The sequence below is a fragment of the Arvicola amphibius genome, chromosome 3, assembly GCF_903992535.2.
Source record: "Arvicola amphibius chromosome 3, mArvAmp1.2, whole genome shotgun sequence".
Classification (NCBI taxonomy): Eukaryota; Metazoa; Chordata; class Mammalia; order Rodentia; family Cricetidae; genus Arvicola; species Arvicola amphibius.
Window position 1 is genome coordinate 89,096,693 of NC_052049.1, and position 16,890 is coordinate 89,113,582.

General features: G+C 49.6%; 1 protein-coding gene across 1 annotated transcript; it reads left to right on the plus strand.

Annotated features, from left to right (window-relative positions):
• Nucleotides 1-544: 544 nt before the first annotated feature.
• Nucleotides 545-13,076, plus strand: Pin1 (peptidylprolyl cis/trans isomerase, NIMA-interacting 1). The gene is made up of 4 exons (XM_038323153.1): nt 545-673; nt 5,114-5,335; nt 11,677-11,787; nt 12,546-13,076. The coding sequence occupies exons 1-4, from the start codon at nt 616-618 to the stop codon at nt 12,653-12,655; spliced, it is 501 nt and encodes a 166-aa protein (XP_038179081.1). The 5' UTR covers nt 545-615; the 3' UTR covers nt 12,656-13,076.
• Nucleotides 13,077-16,890: the final 3,814 nt, after the last annotated feature.

A 16,890-nucleotide genomic window follows, 5' to 3' on the forward strand; every position in this document is an offset into this window, starting at 1 on the left:
TGGGTTCCAAAAAAAAAAGACTTGGAAAGTAGGTGAAAAGACCAGTGAAATGGTTAGCTTTGCAAAAACGAAAAAGGACTACTTCGCTTTGGAGGAAACAGGTGGGAAGAGGGAGAACTGAAAAAGCCAAATTTAGGCGTTGGGCATTTAGCTTCTCGTCACCAAGGCAACTGCATTGCTATGGCAACGGTAAAAAACAGCAAAATGCACAAATACCTCCTTACCAGCGAGCCGCTTCCGCGCAGAGGCCGACCGACCTCCGAGAGAGGCTCAATAAGGCGGACTGACTGTCGCAGAAGCCAATCAAACTCTACTCTGTGGGCTAAGCCCACCAGGAAGGTTGCAGAGACCTTTTGACGCTTAAAGGGAGCCTGGGTGTCCAATGGACGTTGTTTCCAGATGGGCCAATCAGCAGTGATGTCGGGGCGGGGGGCGGAGAGTACGTGCAGGGGCGGACCAGGAAATCGACGGTGAATCCAATAAAATGCTAGAGCGCTAGAGGCGCCGCGGGGCCGTCCAATGGACGTCTCTACTGGACCAGCCAATCAGCAGCGGCGCAGGTTGGCGCGGGGTCAGAGCCGCGGAGGCGGAGCGGGCGCTGCGGCAGGAGGGAAGATGGCGGACGAGGAGAAGCTGCCGCCGGGCTGGGAGAAGCGCATGAGTCGCAGCTCAGGTACCTCTTGCGGGTCGGCCAGGGGCCGGGCCGGGGCCTCGCGAGATTGCAGAAGTTGGGCTCGAGTTCACGGGGACAGGCGGGCCGCATCGCCGCCCTGCCTCGGGCGTGGAGGGCTGGACTCCTCCGCGGCGTAACGGGCCTGGAGAGCCAGAAACTGAGGCAGGAGGTGGGGGGTACGGGCACGCCCGGACCCTCGCTCACTACTGGGCCCGGACGCCGCTAAGAGACGAGGCTGCACCTCGGGGCTCCATTGGGAGGAAGAGACCCCGACCCGGTACAGTGGGCGTGGGCCGCCCAGATCTGGGTTCTCGGGCAGCTTCTGTGGCACGTGCCCGGTCATCTCCAGCGCGGGATTCTGTGACAGCGACGTCTTATAAACAGGCCGGTTGACCTGTGGGCCAGGCATGGTGCCAAGAGCTTTGAAAGAGTTCAACTTCTTTCACAAGTCTGCACGTCGGTGTGGTTCCTTTCTCCCCTATCCCTCACCTCACTCCCTCCTCTGTCCCGTTCACCCCTCCCTCTCCCTTCCTCTCCTTTTCCTAGCTCATTCTCTCCCTCTCCTCTCTCTGTCGTGCCCATCTTTCAAGGAAGGAATTACTCTCATTTTCCTAGTGGGGAAACTGAGGCCAGGACCCGGAAAGAACTCATCAGATGATGCAGTTCAGGGACTGCGAATGCCCTAGAATGCAGCGAGTTTCTGTCCTCAGAGTCCCCTTGCCGGTGTCAGCGGCAACGCCCAGAGGAGCGGCCGGCATCTCCGGTAGAGCCAGGGTCGCTGCTGCCTACGGAGCTCACTCATAATTCTTACTGAACATCAGGGTGCTGGACACTGAATACGTTAGCTCTCTCTGAATTAACACGACTAGGTTTAGTGTTCTTACTTTCTTTTTTTTTTTTTTTTTTTTTTTTTTGGTTTTTCGAGACAGGGTTTCTCTGCAGCTTTAGAGCCTTTACTTTCTCCTTTTTTAGTAGGGGGTTGGAGGTGAAAAGGCTGAATCTCACATGGGCAGGTTTCTCCATCCTCCTGCTTCAGCCCCCCAAGTCCTGGGATTACAGACATGCACCGCTTTGCCCAGTTTACTTACTGATAAAAAAATCTTTTTTTAGTAATATTAGTAGTAGTATATTTAGTGTATGTGCATGTGGCGATCAGACAATAACTTGCAGGGGTCTCTCTACCATGAGAGTATCAGAGCTCAAACTCACATCTTCACACTTGACTAAAAGCACATTTACCCATGAACCACTTTTTTTTTTTTTTTAATTTGCCACCCCCTCCCCCTTCCTCCCTCCTCTCTCTCTCTCTCTCTCTCTCTCTCTCTCTCTCTCTGTGTGTGTGTGTGTGTGTGTGTGTGTGTGTGTGAGTGAGAGAGAGAGAGAGAGAGAGAGCGCTCAGACTAGTCCTGAACTTGCTGCCTACTCTAGGATGACCTTGACCCTCTGGTCTTCCTCAGCTCTGAGTGCTGGGATTACCAACAAACACTAAGATAAAGTCTCTCCCTGTGTAGCCCCAAGTTAGCTTCCAACTCAAGATTCTTCTACTTCACCCTCTCAAGCACTGGGCTACACTCGTGTGACACCATGCCTAGCTCTGATGTCCTTATTCTCTTGCCCCAGTTTTTCAGATGAGAAAGCTGAGGTTCAGGGAGATGGCCAATTACTAAGGTTTTAGTTGGATTTAGCCCTGCAGTCCATGTTCCTGTCCAGGCTGTTCATTCCTGGCCTGAGGTTGTAACCTCTAGCATAAACACACTTCTAGGTGGGTGTGGTAGCACATAGCTGTATTTCCAACACCTAAGAGGCAGAAGCGGGAGGGTGTCCAGTTCATAGTTAACCCCGGACTACGTAGACTTTTTTTTAAATGTGTTACTATGCTTGTACTTGTATCACCATGTCACCATGTGCATGAAGTACCCACAGAAGCCTGAAGAGGATGCTAGATGCCCTCAGACCAGAATTACAGACAATAATGAGCCTCCATGTGTGTGCTGGAAATCCAACCCCTGTCTCCTAGAAAAGCAGTTTATGCTCTTAAGAATCTCTTGAGCCATTTCTCCAGCCCCCATAGTGAGACTTTTTTTTGGGGGGGGGGTTGGTTTTTCGAGACAGGGTTTCTCTGCAGCTTTTTTAGAGCCTGTCCTGGAACTAGCTCTTGTAGACCAGGCTGGCCTCGAACTCACAAAGATCCGCCTGCCTCTGCCTCCCGAGTGCTGGGATTAAAGGCGTGTGCCACTACCACCCAGCTTTTTTTTTTTTTTTTTTTTTTTTGGTTTTTCGAGACAGGGTTTTTCTGTAGTTTTGGAGCCTATACTGGAACTTGTAAACCAGGTTGACCTCGAAGTCACAGCGATCCGCCTGCCTCCCAAGTGCTAGTATTAAAGGCGTGTGCCACCACTGCCCAGCTACCCAGCCCTTCTTGGTGCTAGGTCAGCTCTTTAACCCAGAAAGATTCTAAGCCCTTGGAGTGACCCAGAATCTTGGTCCTTCCTTCAAGCTCCTGCCAGAACCCTCCCTTCTCTTCCTCTTTTCCCCTTCACTATCCCCACCCCCAGCCCCGGTTTTTTGAGAAGCGAGGTTTCTGTGTAGCCCTGGCTGTCCTGGAACTTACTCTATAGTCCAGGCTGGTCTTAAACTCAAATCCAGGGGCTGGAGAGATGGCTCAGAGGTTAAGAGCACTGCCTGCTCTTCCAAAGGTCCTAAGTTCAATTCCCAGCAAACCACATGGTGGCTCACAATCATCTGTAATGGGGTCTGGTGCCCTCTTCTAGCCTGCAGGTATACACACAGACAGAATATTGTATACATAATAAATAAATAAATAAATATTTTTTAAAAAAAACTCAAATCCACCTGCCTCTGTCTGGGATTGAAAGCGTGTGCCGCCACCGCCTGGCTAAAAATGTATAACCCAGGCTAGTCTCAAGCTTGTGATCCTCCTGTCTCCGCCTCCTTCAGCAAATACAACCACAACCAACTCTCCTTCACTTTTATTTGTGTGTGTGTGTGTGTGTGTGTGCGTGTGTGCGTGTGTGTGTGGTTTTTTGAGACAGGGTTTTCTTCAGATTTTTGTTGTGTTTTGTTCTTGTTTTGGTTTTTCGAGACAGGGTTTCTCTGTAACTTTGGAGCCTGTTCTGGAACTTGCTCTATAGACCAGGCTGGCCTTGAAATCTGCCTCCTGGAGTGCTGGGATTAAAGGTGAGCTACACCACTGCCCAGCTCCTCCAGTTTTTTTGAGACAGTCTTGCAGATTTACCCTGACTGACTTCAACAGCAGATATTCATCCTCCTGCCTCAGTCTCCCTACTGCTAGGTTTATAGGTGTGCCCTACCAAACCAGACTTTTTCCTTAAGTTTTTGATTTGTCCTCTACTTTTTGCTCCTCACTGTCACTTAGATGTCTCTTAGATGACATCAGGCCCCCTAGTAATGCTGCTTCCTTGCTCTCCAATTTAGGCTACCAGGGTAGGAATTAAGAATAAAGCTTTGGGGAAAAAGAAAAGAAAAGAAGAATAAAGTTTTGGGCTGGGCAATGGTGGTGAACGACTTTAATCCCAGCATGCAGAAGACAGAGGCAGGTAGGTCTCTGGGTTCAAGGCCAGTCTGGTGTACAGAGTGAGTTCTGGGACAGCTAGAGCTACACAGAGAATCCCTTTCTTGAAACCCTCCCCCAAAAAGAATAGAGCTTTGGGAGTATCTACCTCTTGTTTATGCACAAGGCATAGTGGTTGCTGCTGTGAGCAAGATAGAGGAGGTGATGCCTGAGTTTTGTTTGCAGTGAGTTGATGGATAGAAACAGTCATGTTCTTACCTTTTTGGTGAATGTGTGATACTGGAACTTGAAACTAGAACCTCACAAATGCCAGGCAAGCACTGTATCTGAGCTGGAGCCCCGGGCCCACAGTATTTTGTTTGCTTGTGTATTTTTGAAATTAGATCCCCTGTAGAGGTTGCTCTCAAACTCTATAGCTGAGGATGCTCTTGAACTTTGATTTCATGTATTTTGTAGGATGGCATGTGCACATGTGGAGGTCAGAGGGCATCTTAAGGTGGATGGGTTCTCCTTCTACTAAGCAAGTTCCTGAAGCTCAAACTCAGGTGGTCAGACTCTGGCGAGCTCCTTTACCTGCTGAGCCATCATGCAAAACTGGCAGCTGTGGTTTTTTTATTGTTGTTGTTTTGTTTCTTTTGTTTTTGTTTTGTTTTATTTTTTTCTGATTTCCTGGTTTAGTGCCTGTCTGTCTCCACCTAGAGCATTAATACAGTCTTGTCTGAAACAGGTCCTGGTGAGGACAGTATCCTCCTGTGCCTATAGCACAGGGTGGAACAGGAAATGGGTCTGCTAAAGAAAATACCTCCCAAGCCAGTCCTCATCCTGGCTTTCAGGATGGAGTCCTTCTCAACCCAGCCTCAGCTGAACTAGGTGCTGCTCTTCCCCAGGTCGGGTATACTACTTCAATCACATCACGAATGCCAGCCAGTGGGAGCGGCCCAGCGGCGGCGGCAGCAGTGTTGGAGGCAGTAGCAAGAATGGCCAGGGAGAGCCTGCCAGGGTGCGCTGCTCACACTTGCTGGTGAAGCACAGCCAATCTCGGAGGCCCTCATCCTGGCGGCAGGAAAAGATCACCAGGAGCAAGGAGGAGGCCCTGGAGCTGATCAATGGTGAGTGGGGGAGATGGGGGCTTGGGGGGGAGGGGTGTCTCAGTTCATTCTTCTGATCCTGTGACAAAATAACCCTGACAAGGCCAGCAAGAGGGTGCAGCCGACAAAGGCACTCGCTGCTAAACCCGAGGACCTGCATTCCGTTCCTGCAATACCGTGATGGAAGGAGAGAACCTGCTCCTCAGAGCTGTTCTCTCACCTCCTCAGCCCACCATGGCATGTGTACTCCCTTCCCCCACCACCATCCCAATAAATAAATGTAAACTTGTTTAAGTTTAAAAAGAAAATAATACACAGTTTAAGGGAGAAAGGTTTGTTTGGACTCACATCACAGTTCCAGGTCACAGTTCACAAGAAAGTCATAGTGGCAAGAGTGGGTGCCATCATGGTGTCAGGAACAAAGAGCCATGTGCCTGTGCTAGTGTTCAGTTTGCTCCTCTGTCTTAGGTTGGGATCCCCTACCCAGGGGTGGTCCTGCCAACAAGTAAGATGGGTCCCTCATATTAGTTAGCATGATCATGCTAATCCCCCAGGATTCCCAGCAGCCCATCTTCCAGGTTATTCCAGTTCCTGCCAAGCTGACAATAAGTACTACTCATCATGGGGGCCTTGTAGAGGGGCCACCAAACCTTCCACTCAATCCACTCAGCTGGCACTTCTAGAGAAGTGCCTGCATTGTACTGGGGTTGTAGCTCAGTTGTTAGCATGCTATCTGGCTTGCAGGAAGCCCTGGCTTCAGTGTCTAGTACCCTGTGAACCCAGCATCTGTAATCTCAGCATAGAGATAGACAAAGGATCAGAAATTCAAGCTTGGTGATGGAAAGACACTTGCCAGTAAACCTGAGGGCCTGAATTCAGTTCCTGGGACCCACACAGTTGAAGAAGAGAACCACCTCCCTCAAGCTGTCCTCTGGCCTCAGTGAAAACACTGTCAGTGTGCAGAAATAAATACAATTTTAAAAAAGATTTATTTAGGGCTGGAGAGATGGCTCAGAGGTTAAGAGTACTGGTTGCTCTTCCAGAGGTCCTGAGTTCAATTCCCAGTAACCACATGGTGGCTCACAGCCATCTATAATGAGGTCTGATGCCCTCTTCTGGCCTGCAGTCATACATGGAAGGGATGTTGTATACATAAGAGGGGGGGGGGGAGGGAGGGAGGGAGAGAGAGAGAACACTTTTAAAAAAAAGATTTATTTATTATGTATAGAGTTCTGCCTGTATATATGTCTGCAGGCCAGAAGGCGGCACCAGATCTTACTGTAGATGGTTGTGAGCCACCATGTAGTTGTTGAGAATTGAACTCAGGACCTCTGGAAGAGCAACCAGTGCTCTTAACCTCTAAGCCATCTCTCCAGCCCTGCAATTTTATTTATTTATTTATTTATCTATATTTATTTATTTATTTATTTTGAGTTCTGGATCCGACATATTGAGTTCAAGGCCAGCCTAGGCTACTTGAAGTCCTTGAAAAGAAGTACCTATACTTGGGATGAACTTGGCCCACATTGGCCCCTCTCTCTTTTCTTTCTACTTGCCATTTGGAGTGACCAGGTCTAGAAAGCCAGCATAGTGGCTGTGTCTATTAAGCTCTGTGTTCTGGGAGACTCAGCCTCACTCAAGACTCAGTTTTCTCTTCTGTAAAATGAGTGAGTGTTAACTTATACCTACCCCCAAGGGCCATTGCAGTGCAGTGATAGGAGGCAGTTTGGGTCATTAGGGAGGGGCCAGGGCGGCTGTGGGTAGGTCTGGCGAGCTTCAGCACTGGCTCTGCAGAGTGATAGTTTTGTCCCACAGGCAGAGGCTGGCCACTTTTCCTTTGTAATTTACAGCAAGGTTGGCAGACTTTGTTGTTGAATCATTCTTTGTTTTGTTTTGGTTTTTGAAACTACCTATTTTTTGAGAAATATATGTATGTGTCTTTTGCCTGCTTGTACGTATGTGTACCTAGTATGGCCTGGTGTCACAGGAGGCTAGAAAAAGGCATTGCATTCCCTAAAATTGGAAGTAGGTTTGTGAGCTACCATGTGGTTGGAAACTGAACCCAAGATTTTTGTAAGATCAGCCAGTGCTCTTAACCTCTAAGCTATCTCTTCAGTGTGTGTGTGTGTGTGTGTGTGTGTGTGTGTGTGTGTGTGTGTGCTAGGTAGCTTAGGTGACAGAAGTTTCTTTTCCAAGGTTCTAGAAAAGTGCATGCCTCATGCCTTTCCCCGAGATTGACTCTCACTAGCCACCACAGACCTCTGCCTTCTCACCTTCCTCGTCAGGTTCCTGGTGAGATTGCTTTTCCTGTCTTGCAGACAGCTGCTTCTGTTGTGTCCTTTGGTGATCTTGGCTACTTTATGTTTGCTCCCCCCACTCCACCCCTTTACTGATAGAGCTTATACAGCCCAGACTGACTTTTAAACTTCCCATGTAGCCAAGGCTGACCTTGAACTTCTGACCTGTCCACCTCTAGCTTCAAAGTACTAGGATTATAGGTTTGTGCCACCATTCCTAGTTTGGAAATTGAACCTGGGGCCTGGTGCAGGAAGGTGAGCTCTCTGCCAGCTGAGCTAAAACCTTAGCCTAACAGTGTCTCTTTTTATGAACAGGTGCTTATCATTTCAGGGTTCACCCTTGTAAACTCCTTATCTCCAAGGATAGTATTATCAGGAACCAGGACTTCTTCATTGTGAATATTGGGACATTATCATGCAGCCTATAACAGAGCAATGAGCATTTATGTCTGTCAAAGACTTGTTCTGCATCAGCCTTGACTATGACAGTCACACATTCATCTCTCAGAATAACCCTCTGAAGTAAGAACTCCCATTAACCCATTATTTTTTTTCTTTTACACTTATTTATTTGTATGTATGCAAGCATTCCACTGCAGATGTGTTGAGGTTAGAGGAAAACCTGCAGGAATTGGGGGTCCTGAGGGTGGAGCTCAAATAGTCAGAGATGGCACAAACACCTGTACCCACTAAACCATCTCCCTGGCTCCCCAATACCCCAATTCATAGAGCAGTCATTTTATGAGGCGCCCAGAAGCAGAATCAAACCTCCTTTTGGCCATTGAATATTCATAAGGCTGGGGAACCACAGAATAGAATCAGATTCAGCAACTGGAATTAGAGCATGGCCTGACTCTCTTCTGAGCCTTAGACTACTGAGCCCACACATGTCTACAGAGATGGATATTCATCTGTTAGACTTGCTGTCTAGGGGGCTCTGAATGCCCTTTTTTAAGTCACTGTTCTGTTGCTGTGAAGAGACACCATGACCAAAGCAGCTCTTATAAAAGCAAGCATTTAATTGGGGGCTTGCTTACCATTTCAGAGGTTAGTCCATTATCATCATAGCAGGGAGCATGGTGGCTCAGAAAGAGGAGAGGGGGGAGAGGAGAGAGAGAGAGAGAGAGAGAGAGAGAGAGAGAGAGAGAGAGAGAGAGAGAGAGAGAGAGAGAGAGAGAGAGAGAGAGAAGACTGGGCCTGGTGTGGACTTTTCAAACCTCAGAGTCCACCCCTGGCAATACATTTTCTCCAACAAGGCCACACTTCCTAATCCTTCTGATCCTTTCAAAACTTTTCACTCCTTGGTGACTAGGCATTTAAATATATGAGCCTATGGGGCTTTTCATATTCAAACCACCACAATCCCAAAGCAAGTAGAGGGCCCTGTTCCAGTGTTGGAGCTCTGGAGAGGCTGCTCCCAGAGGGAAAATTCTCCCCCAGAGTCCTGGCTGGGGTGCTGTTCCGTCCTGCCTCCCAGTGAGGCTGGGATTTGTCCTGGAGGAAGCCCAAGAAGTCTGGCCTCAGCTCTTGAGTACAGAGGTCCAGGTGACAAAAAGCAAGAGATGGCAGTGTCTCTAGAATAGTGATAGGTCCCTATCTCCTTCCTCATGGCTAGTTATTACTTCACTTATTCATGAATTCCTTAGCCTCTAGGAACTCCTGTCTAGTGTACAGGTACAAGTACAGGGGTGGGGAGCATTGGTAAACAAGGGAACCTGGCTAAATTTCTTTTTTTGTGACAGTATCTCATTATGTAGCCCAGATTGCCTCAGTGTCCTGAGTGCCAGGATTCATAGGCATGTACCATCCAGCCCAGTGCTTTCATTATTAAATAGCTGTAACTTGACAATGAGTAAGAAACTATAGCTGGGGGGAGGGGACAGCTGGAGCGATAACTCAGCTGACTACTCTTCCAGAGGACTGGGTTCAATTCCCAGCACCCATATGATGGTCTATCAACTGTCTATAATTCCAAAGATCTGACACTCTCACATAGAGATACATGGAGGCAAAGCACCCAATGTACATAGAATAAAAAAAAAAATTAAATAAAGAAGAAACCCTATCATATCTGGCCATGGCTACATCTAGGTGGGCAGATTTGGGGTATATCCTTTGTTCTCCACAGAAGAACATAGGGAGTCCAGTGCTGTGAAGGTGGGCCTGGGAATACAGCCAGGCATCCAGGGAGAGTAGAAACAGGACTTTAACAGGTGAGAGTCACTGATACGATTCATTCTGTACAAGGGGACTCTTAATATCATGTCTTCCAGATAGATGTCACCATGATATGCAGGTCAACCACATGGCCTTTGTGCCTCTGACAGACTCTAGGCAGTGCTTTGTGGTGACAGCCAGTTCTGACCAAAGCAGCAAGGATAGGCAGAACAGAGGGGAATTGGAGAGCCCGATAGTCAGGTGTACCCTGGCAGTGTACAGACCAAGCACCAAAGTTAGCTGCCTTGCAATGCATTCGGATAGGGGTGCCACCTGGGCTCTCAGTCATACTGCCTGCCCTGTGTGCCAGGCATTGACCCTACAGAAGCCTGAGGCCCAGAGCCCTTGGGAAGTGGTTGGGTTTTTAGACTTCAAGATAATGGTTGTAGCAGTAGTAGCTGTCAGATAGGCACCATTGGGACCTTCAGTGATGTGCACACTGGGCTGCTCACAGGTATTCAGAAACCTTTTGAAGATCAGGCAGGAAGAATGGGTGGATGGCTTTCTAGGAGCAGCTGTGTCAGGCCACCCTGACATGCCAAGAGCTCATTGTGGAGCCTGTTGTGACAGTGCGTGCCCATGACCCCAGCACTCCAGAAGCTGAGGCAGGAAGGATAGGGATTCAAGGAGAGCCCAGGGTTCCCTGGGGAGTCTCTGCCAGGCCAGCTGGGAAAGCTTTGGGGGCTGCTCAGGTCAGAGTGGCTACCCTGGGCATCTGTCTGTGTGATGGCTGCAGGTTGGGCAGGAGTAGGGGGCAGAAGATCTTGTGTGTCACAGGCTTTTTGGTCCACCTCAGGCACTGCCTGGACTGAGGTGCCTGGCAGTTCCCCACCTAGCAAGTGTCTGTGCTTAACATAATCTCCCATGCACCCGCATGCATGTGCGCCCTGCTCCTGAGACATGAGTCATACAGACATGGTGCAGTGGTCACACTGCCCTGAGCCTCAGTCCTTTACACATTGTTTGTATTTTGTTTTGATGGTTGGCAAGTATGTTTGAAGGTTAGAAGACAACTTAGAGGAGTTGGTTCTTCTTTCCACCATTGTGGACTCGAGAGATGGAACTCTGGCAGCCTTTATGACATGTGACTTTGTTGTTATTTTGAGACTGCTTCAGTCACCATTCACCTTCCTCTCTGTAGTCCTGACCTCCTGACCCTGCAGGAGAGTCACAGCCTAGTGGAGAGGCTTTAATGCTTCCTGAGCTCTGCCAATTGTGGCGCCTGTTGTGTGGCTTGCCTGTGGAACAGTTGTGCGGACTCTCACACACTGCCCTTACAGCCTCACCTCAGGGTCTCTTCGAAATGTCCTAGAACACTCTGCTGTGCCTCCCATGTTGCATGGGTAGAGACTCCTGATGCTCACAGCTGAAGATGCCACCAGCTTCTGTGCAGAGCTTGGCTGCATACTCTAGCCACCTGCGGTCTCCAGAGCCTTGAGACCGACTGCCCCAAGACTGCCCACCCAGTCATTCGCTGTGAGGTTCCATCTCTGTTTTTGTCCAGGGCTGAAAAGATGTCACTGAGTGTGTGTGGGTGCTTATATTCTTGTGCATCTATGGGTGACTAGCCCACCTATAAGGTCATAGTATGACCACAGGTGCATGGGGATGACTGACAGGTTTGTACCCTGGGGACATGACGTGCATGTGGGAAGACTGTCTTCATGGGTGCACATGATAAGGACCCAGGATTGGTTGCTTGGACATGGTGGGGCGGGAATTGTTACTGGAGGGAAGTAGCTATCTTTATATGCACTGGCCCAGCTCCTAGGAGGGAGTAGCTTGCTCTCCCTGTCTCCTGGCTGGCCCCTGTGTCTTACATGGGGCTCTCCCCTTGTGCTCCTGCAGGCTACATCCAGAAGATTAAGTCAGGAGAAGAAGATTTTGAATCTCTGGCCTCACAGTTCAGCGACTGCAGCTCTGCCAAAGCCAGGGGAGACCTTGGTGCCTTCAGCAGAGGTGGGCAAGAACCACACCCAGTCCCTTCCTATGATGTTGGGGGTGGTTGAGCCCACGAAGGGAGACCCTACTCTGTGCCTTCATGGTCCACCAGGTGGCAGCACAGCCTTCAGATTTCCTGGCCTGTGTTTCTTGTGCTGCAAAAGGAATGTAAAACCTTCTCCCTGGTATCTTCTCTCCAAGATCATTGTCCCTTCATAGGCCCATCAAGGTGACTCTGTTCTGTCATTGGCATCTACTGGCAGAGCTATAGGACAGAGTCCCTGAGAACTCCTGTTCTCCTGTCACCCAGAATCCTGTTTTCCCCTTTGGCAGGTGTGGAAAATGGGCAAGATCAGGTCCAGATAGGCAGCCCAGAGCTCAGACTTGTCTGCCTATGGCAGAGGGAATCAGAATCTCTCCCTCCTCCCTTCTCTCCTTCATCTCCTTTGCATGGGCTGGGAGTGTGAGGTGTTGGGCACTTGCCTGGGAGAGGGAGCCTGGTGAGGCCCTCTGCTGTCAGCCCAAGCTATCTGCAGGGCAGGTGATGTTGAGCTGGAAGCCAGGAGAGTTCATCATGCAGTATGTCTAAGAGCACAGCACAGCTCTGCCTGCCATCCCTCATGCTGTCCTTGGGCTTCCCAGAGCCACAGCTCAGCACTGCGCAGTGACAGGGCCATAAACCCTGTGATGAATGTGCTTGAGACTAGGCGCAGGCAGGAGCCCCATCTGTCATGCAGCCCGTGCCTGACCCCCACTGCCTCTGCTATTTCTCACAGGTCAGATGCAGAAACCGTTTGAGGATGCATCGTTTGCTCTACGGACAGGGGAGATGAGTGGGCCAGTGTTCACAGATTCAGGCATCCATATCATCCTGCGCACAGAATGAGGGCAGGCGCCTGGCCAGCCTGCTCGGGCTGCCAAGTAGCCCATGGACGCCCCTTCCTGCTACTGTCACACAGTATTTATTGTTCCTAAAATGGCTGGGAGAGGGGGCTCTGAGATAGTAACTCTGAGCTTCCTACTTCCTGTTTGACCCTATTTGGGGCTGTCCTAGCCAGGCTTCTTCTGAAGGAATTAACTTCAGAAGGGCAATAGGGGTATGGAAGCCCCCAGGCTCACGGGGTCAGAGGTGACCTGACACCCAAGTCTCAGAGGCAGGCAGGAGGGCCTTGTTTCTTGTTAGTTTTATGCTCTGTTCCTCTGTTCAGTTGCAAAAAGCAGACGCTCCACACCTGGCGATGCAGCACCTCAGCCTCGGGGTGTGATGCAGCGCCCATGCACCCTCCATTAAATCTGGAACCACTGGTTGTTGGTCTTGTATCTCGTTACCTTTGCGGTGAGGTGTGAGGCCCTGTCTCGGGAAGGGAACTGTCGTTCACCATGCCCCAAGCCCAGGTGTCCAAACTGTTTTCCAGTCCTAAGAAGCCACCTTTTCCAGGGCCTGGGGGTGATGGCAAGAATTTTTTCCACTAGATAGACTTCCAGGGCAGCAAGATGCCTCTGGGCCCCACCAGTCCAGACCTAGTTATGCCCGCTTCCCTGGAGACTGTTCAAGGACACACAGACCACCCTTGCACACCCCATTTCCATCTGGTAGATCTGGAGAGATCCTGGGGGAACCACCTGCCTTGGCACACCCCATCCCCAGCACACACAGAGATTGCTTACTGGTGAGAACATATTGCATCCAGCATCTGCCACCCACTGCTGGCTGGTTATTCCTGGGTTCAGCCACCAGACCTAGCACCCTCCAGATGCTGTTTCCATGGCAACAGAGGCCCCTTCGACTGCAGTAAATGGGGGCTTTGTCAGTTCCCAGAAGAACAGGGATCCTGGTAGAGGGAGCTGGAGAATGGATGTTGCCTTGAGTGGCAGCTGGGAGAAGAAGGAACCGGCTCCCCCACCTTGGCTAGGGGGCCCGTGTCTCCTAAGACTGCCCCTGAGCCTAGCTTGGCGTGAGGGCTCAGAATTCAATAAGATTTCTGTCTAACCTACCAGTGATGGGGCTAACCTGGTTAGTGGGGGTGGCTGCAACCAGCAAGGCTTGGAGACCAAAGCAATATTAAGCCTGGACCCCAAGGGAGCCCTCCCTCCCCACAGGCCTGAGTCTCATGAAGTCACCTGAGTTCCCATCTGGCTGCTTTCTCCAGCAATCGCTCTTTGCCAGCTGCCTGCTGGAGCATTTGTCATTAGGAAGGTTTAATGAGTTTCTTCCCAGCTCAGGCGGGCACAGGCTGAGCTGAGTTGGCTATACCTCCAGCAAAATGTTCTCCTGTGGGCCAGTGGGTTCTCAAGGCAGTCACAGCTTTACTGTCTTGTAACAGTTGGGTGGACTCAGGAGGCAGTGGAACCCCTCCAAGTATGATGGTGCCTTTGTGGGGGAGGAGAGGACCCCTATCCTGACTTGGAATATCAACAGCTCTGGAAGGGTCTCCCCAAGGCTTCTGCCACATCTGAACCACTGCCTGTGAGAAGCAGGCATTACCACAGTGGTAATTTGTGCATCCCGTATATGACCATGTGACTTGGTATCTGTGTTCTCTATGACCCTGACCCTCCATGTGGGGTCTGTCCTTTTGGACCCCAGCCAACCCCTTCCCTTGTCTCTATATAGTGGTGAAAACCCAAGACTGAACATGGCTGTTAGATAAATGTGCCCCGGGAGCCCACTCAGTGTCCCCACATGTATTATTAACTACCTGTGGTTTTCTTCACCTGCTCCAAGTTCCCACCCAGGCCTGCTAGGGAACTGGCTATAAATCCTGGGCCTTTAGGATGGCAACAGTTTAGCACCCCTCCTTCCCTCTCTCCCCTCTCCCCACCCCTATTGGGGATTGAAACTTGTCTTTGTGCAGACTCCACTGCTCATTCTTAATGGGCTCTTAGACCAGACACTGGGGATTCTGGGTTATTGTTGCAGTAGGGAATGGCAGCTTCCTGACTGTAGCCAAATGCTCATCTATGATTTAGGGAAAGTTGGTTAATTCAGCACCACAGAAGACAGACACAAATGAATCTGGCTGTGATGGATGAGTGAGGAGGGTAGGACTGCTTGCTCATCCTTTGTGTGTGTGTGTGTGTGTGTGCACTTACATGTGCATTCAAGTGTTTACATGTGTATACAGTGAGTGTGCATGTGTGTAAGTGATGCAGTGGGTAGATGTGCTGCCAGGTGTGCTGGCCCAAGTAACTACTCCATGCCCACACGAGACAGACCTGTTCGCATCAGACTCGTCCTTGTGGGAACATGTCTTTAGGCACAGGTGTACTCTGCAAAAGCTAGAACTCCACAGCCTTATGGTTGCAACTACACCTCTATATCTGAGACCATGACCTCCTTGAGCACGAGTCACAGGCAGGAAGCATACAGACTCCTTTTTCTTTTTTGGAATTTTGAAACAAGGGCTCACCCAGGTAACATCAGCCTCCCAAGAACTGGGATGACTAGCCAAGCCTCTGCTGTTTTTAGTCTGTCTCCCATGCTAATCCAGGACTTTATCGTCCCCCCCCCCCCCATGTCATGCTTGTTCATTTACGTGGGAATTAATTGCTCTTCGTGAGGATGCCTTTAGAAATTGGTTTTAAATGAGTGCATTAGGCAGCCCCATTCATTATTCATGGGTTTCCTTTCCAGTATGGCATCCAAGTCCAAGTTTCCGGAGATGATTTAATCACAGAGGCCATTAATTAGAGATGGGGACAGCAGCCTCCTGGTGGCCTCAGCAGGGCGGAGTCAGGACCACTGGAGATCATCACATGCTGTTCCTGCTCTGGGTTCAGGGGGCTGACATGGGGGATGGAAAGGCAGCATGTACCACTGCCCCCTTCCAGATGGAAGCCTTGCACATCATCCCTGCTCTACCGACTCATCCATCTAGCCCAGTGGTTCTCAACTTCCTAACCTGCCCTTTCATACAATTCCTCATGTGGTGGGGACCCCCAATTGTAAAATTATTTTCATTGCTACTTCATAACTTATTTTGCCATTGTTCTAAACTTTAAATATTTTTGGAAATAGAGGTTTGGCAAGGGATAGAGACTCACAGGTTGAGAACCACTGCTCTGACCTTATCCTACAGGCAGATCTGGTTGACATTAAAGCCCTCATCATGCCGTGACTCAGTTGGCAAAGTGTTTGCCTAGCATGAATGAAGCCCTGGACTCCATCCTCAGCACCATGTAAACCAGGTATGGTGGTGGAGGTAGAAGCAGGAGACTCAGAAACCCCAGGTCATTTTTAGCTACAAAAGGCCAGCCTGTGCTGCATGGACCCGTTTCCTAATTAATCCTCTATTCCAGCACTGCTACCACCAGGCCTGCCTTTGAGCAGCTCATGAGCACCAGGCCTCTCTGGCTGTCTAGCCCTTTCCTGTTTTCTGTTGCTTTGCTTTTTTTTTAAAGACATGGTGAATAGATTTATTAAGGAAGAATGAGAAATAATTGCTAGGTCCAAGAGGTTACCTAAGGAGGAATCCCAACACCTCCATTTCAGCCTAACCACCTCCCAGGACTCTGTCCCAGTCTGTTATAGGCAAAAGAATTCTCATGTGGAGTGCAGTGGATTTGCCCAAAACCTGGCCCTGTGCACCTTTTAAGTTACTTTGAATCTTGCTATTAACTAGTATGGCTTATGTAGAAACGATTTCTGCAATTACTAAGCACAGAAGAAATTGAGGGGCCTCACCTCTCTCAAAAGCAGCCAAATTATTAAGAAGCCATTAGAACATCATCAGTCAGCCCAGTGATGCGCTACTGAGATCAATGAGTGAGCCAGCAACCAGGGAATGCACATTTAAGACCAGTTTTCATCATCATAATAGGGTTCTCTGTTCTGATCCCAATTACTTTTAAATGAGTTGCTTTTGACTGAAACACCTTTGGATTGCGTGGGCTTCTCTGGAGGGAGGGGCGTTACAGGATTCCACCACAGGGAATAAAGAGACTCGGTGGAGTCAAGTCTTCTCGAACCACCACTGGGTACAGAGCAACCCAGGCATCAAATGTCAAAGGTCCGGTTTATTCTGGCAACCCGGAAAGAAAATGTGTAAATTAAAAAAAAAAAAAATCCATGCACTCAGATCCAGAGGTAGGGAGGGAGTGAGGGATAAGGAATGTGTGGGA

Coding starts and splice junctions, on each gene's coding strand:
- Pin1 (XM_038323153.1), top strand. CDS start 616: ATGGCGGACGAGGAGAAGCTGCCGCCGGGCTGGGAGAAGCGCATGAGT. Junction 674..5,113: donor GCGCATGAGTCGCAGCTCAG/GTACCTCTTGCG, acceptor GCTCTTCCCCAG/GTCGGGTATACTACTTCAAT. Junction 11,788..12,545: donor CCTTGGTGCCTTCAGCAGAG/GTGGGCAAGAAC, acceptor TATTTCTCACAG/GTCAGATGCAGAAACCGTTT.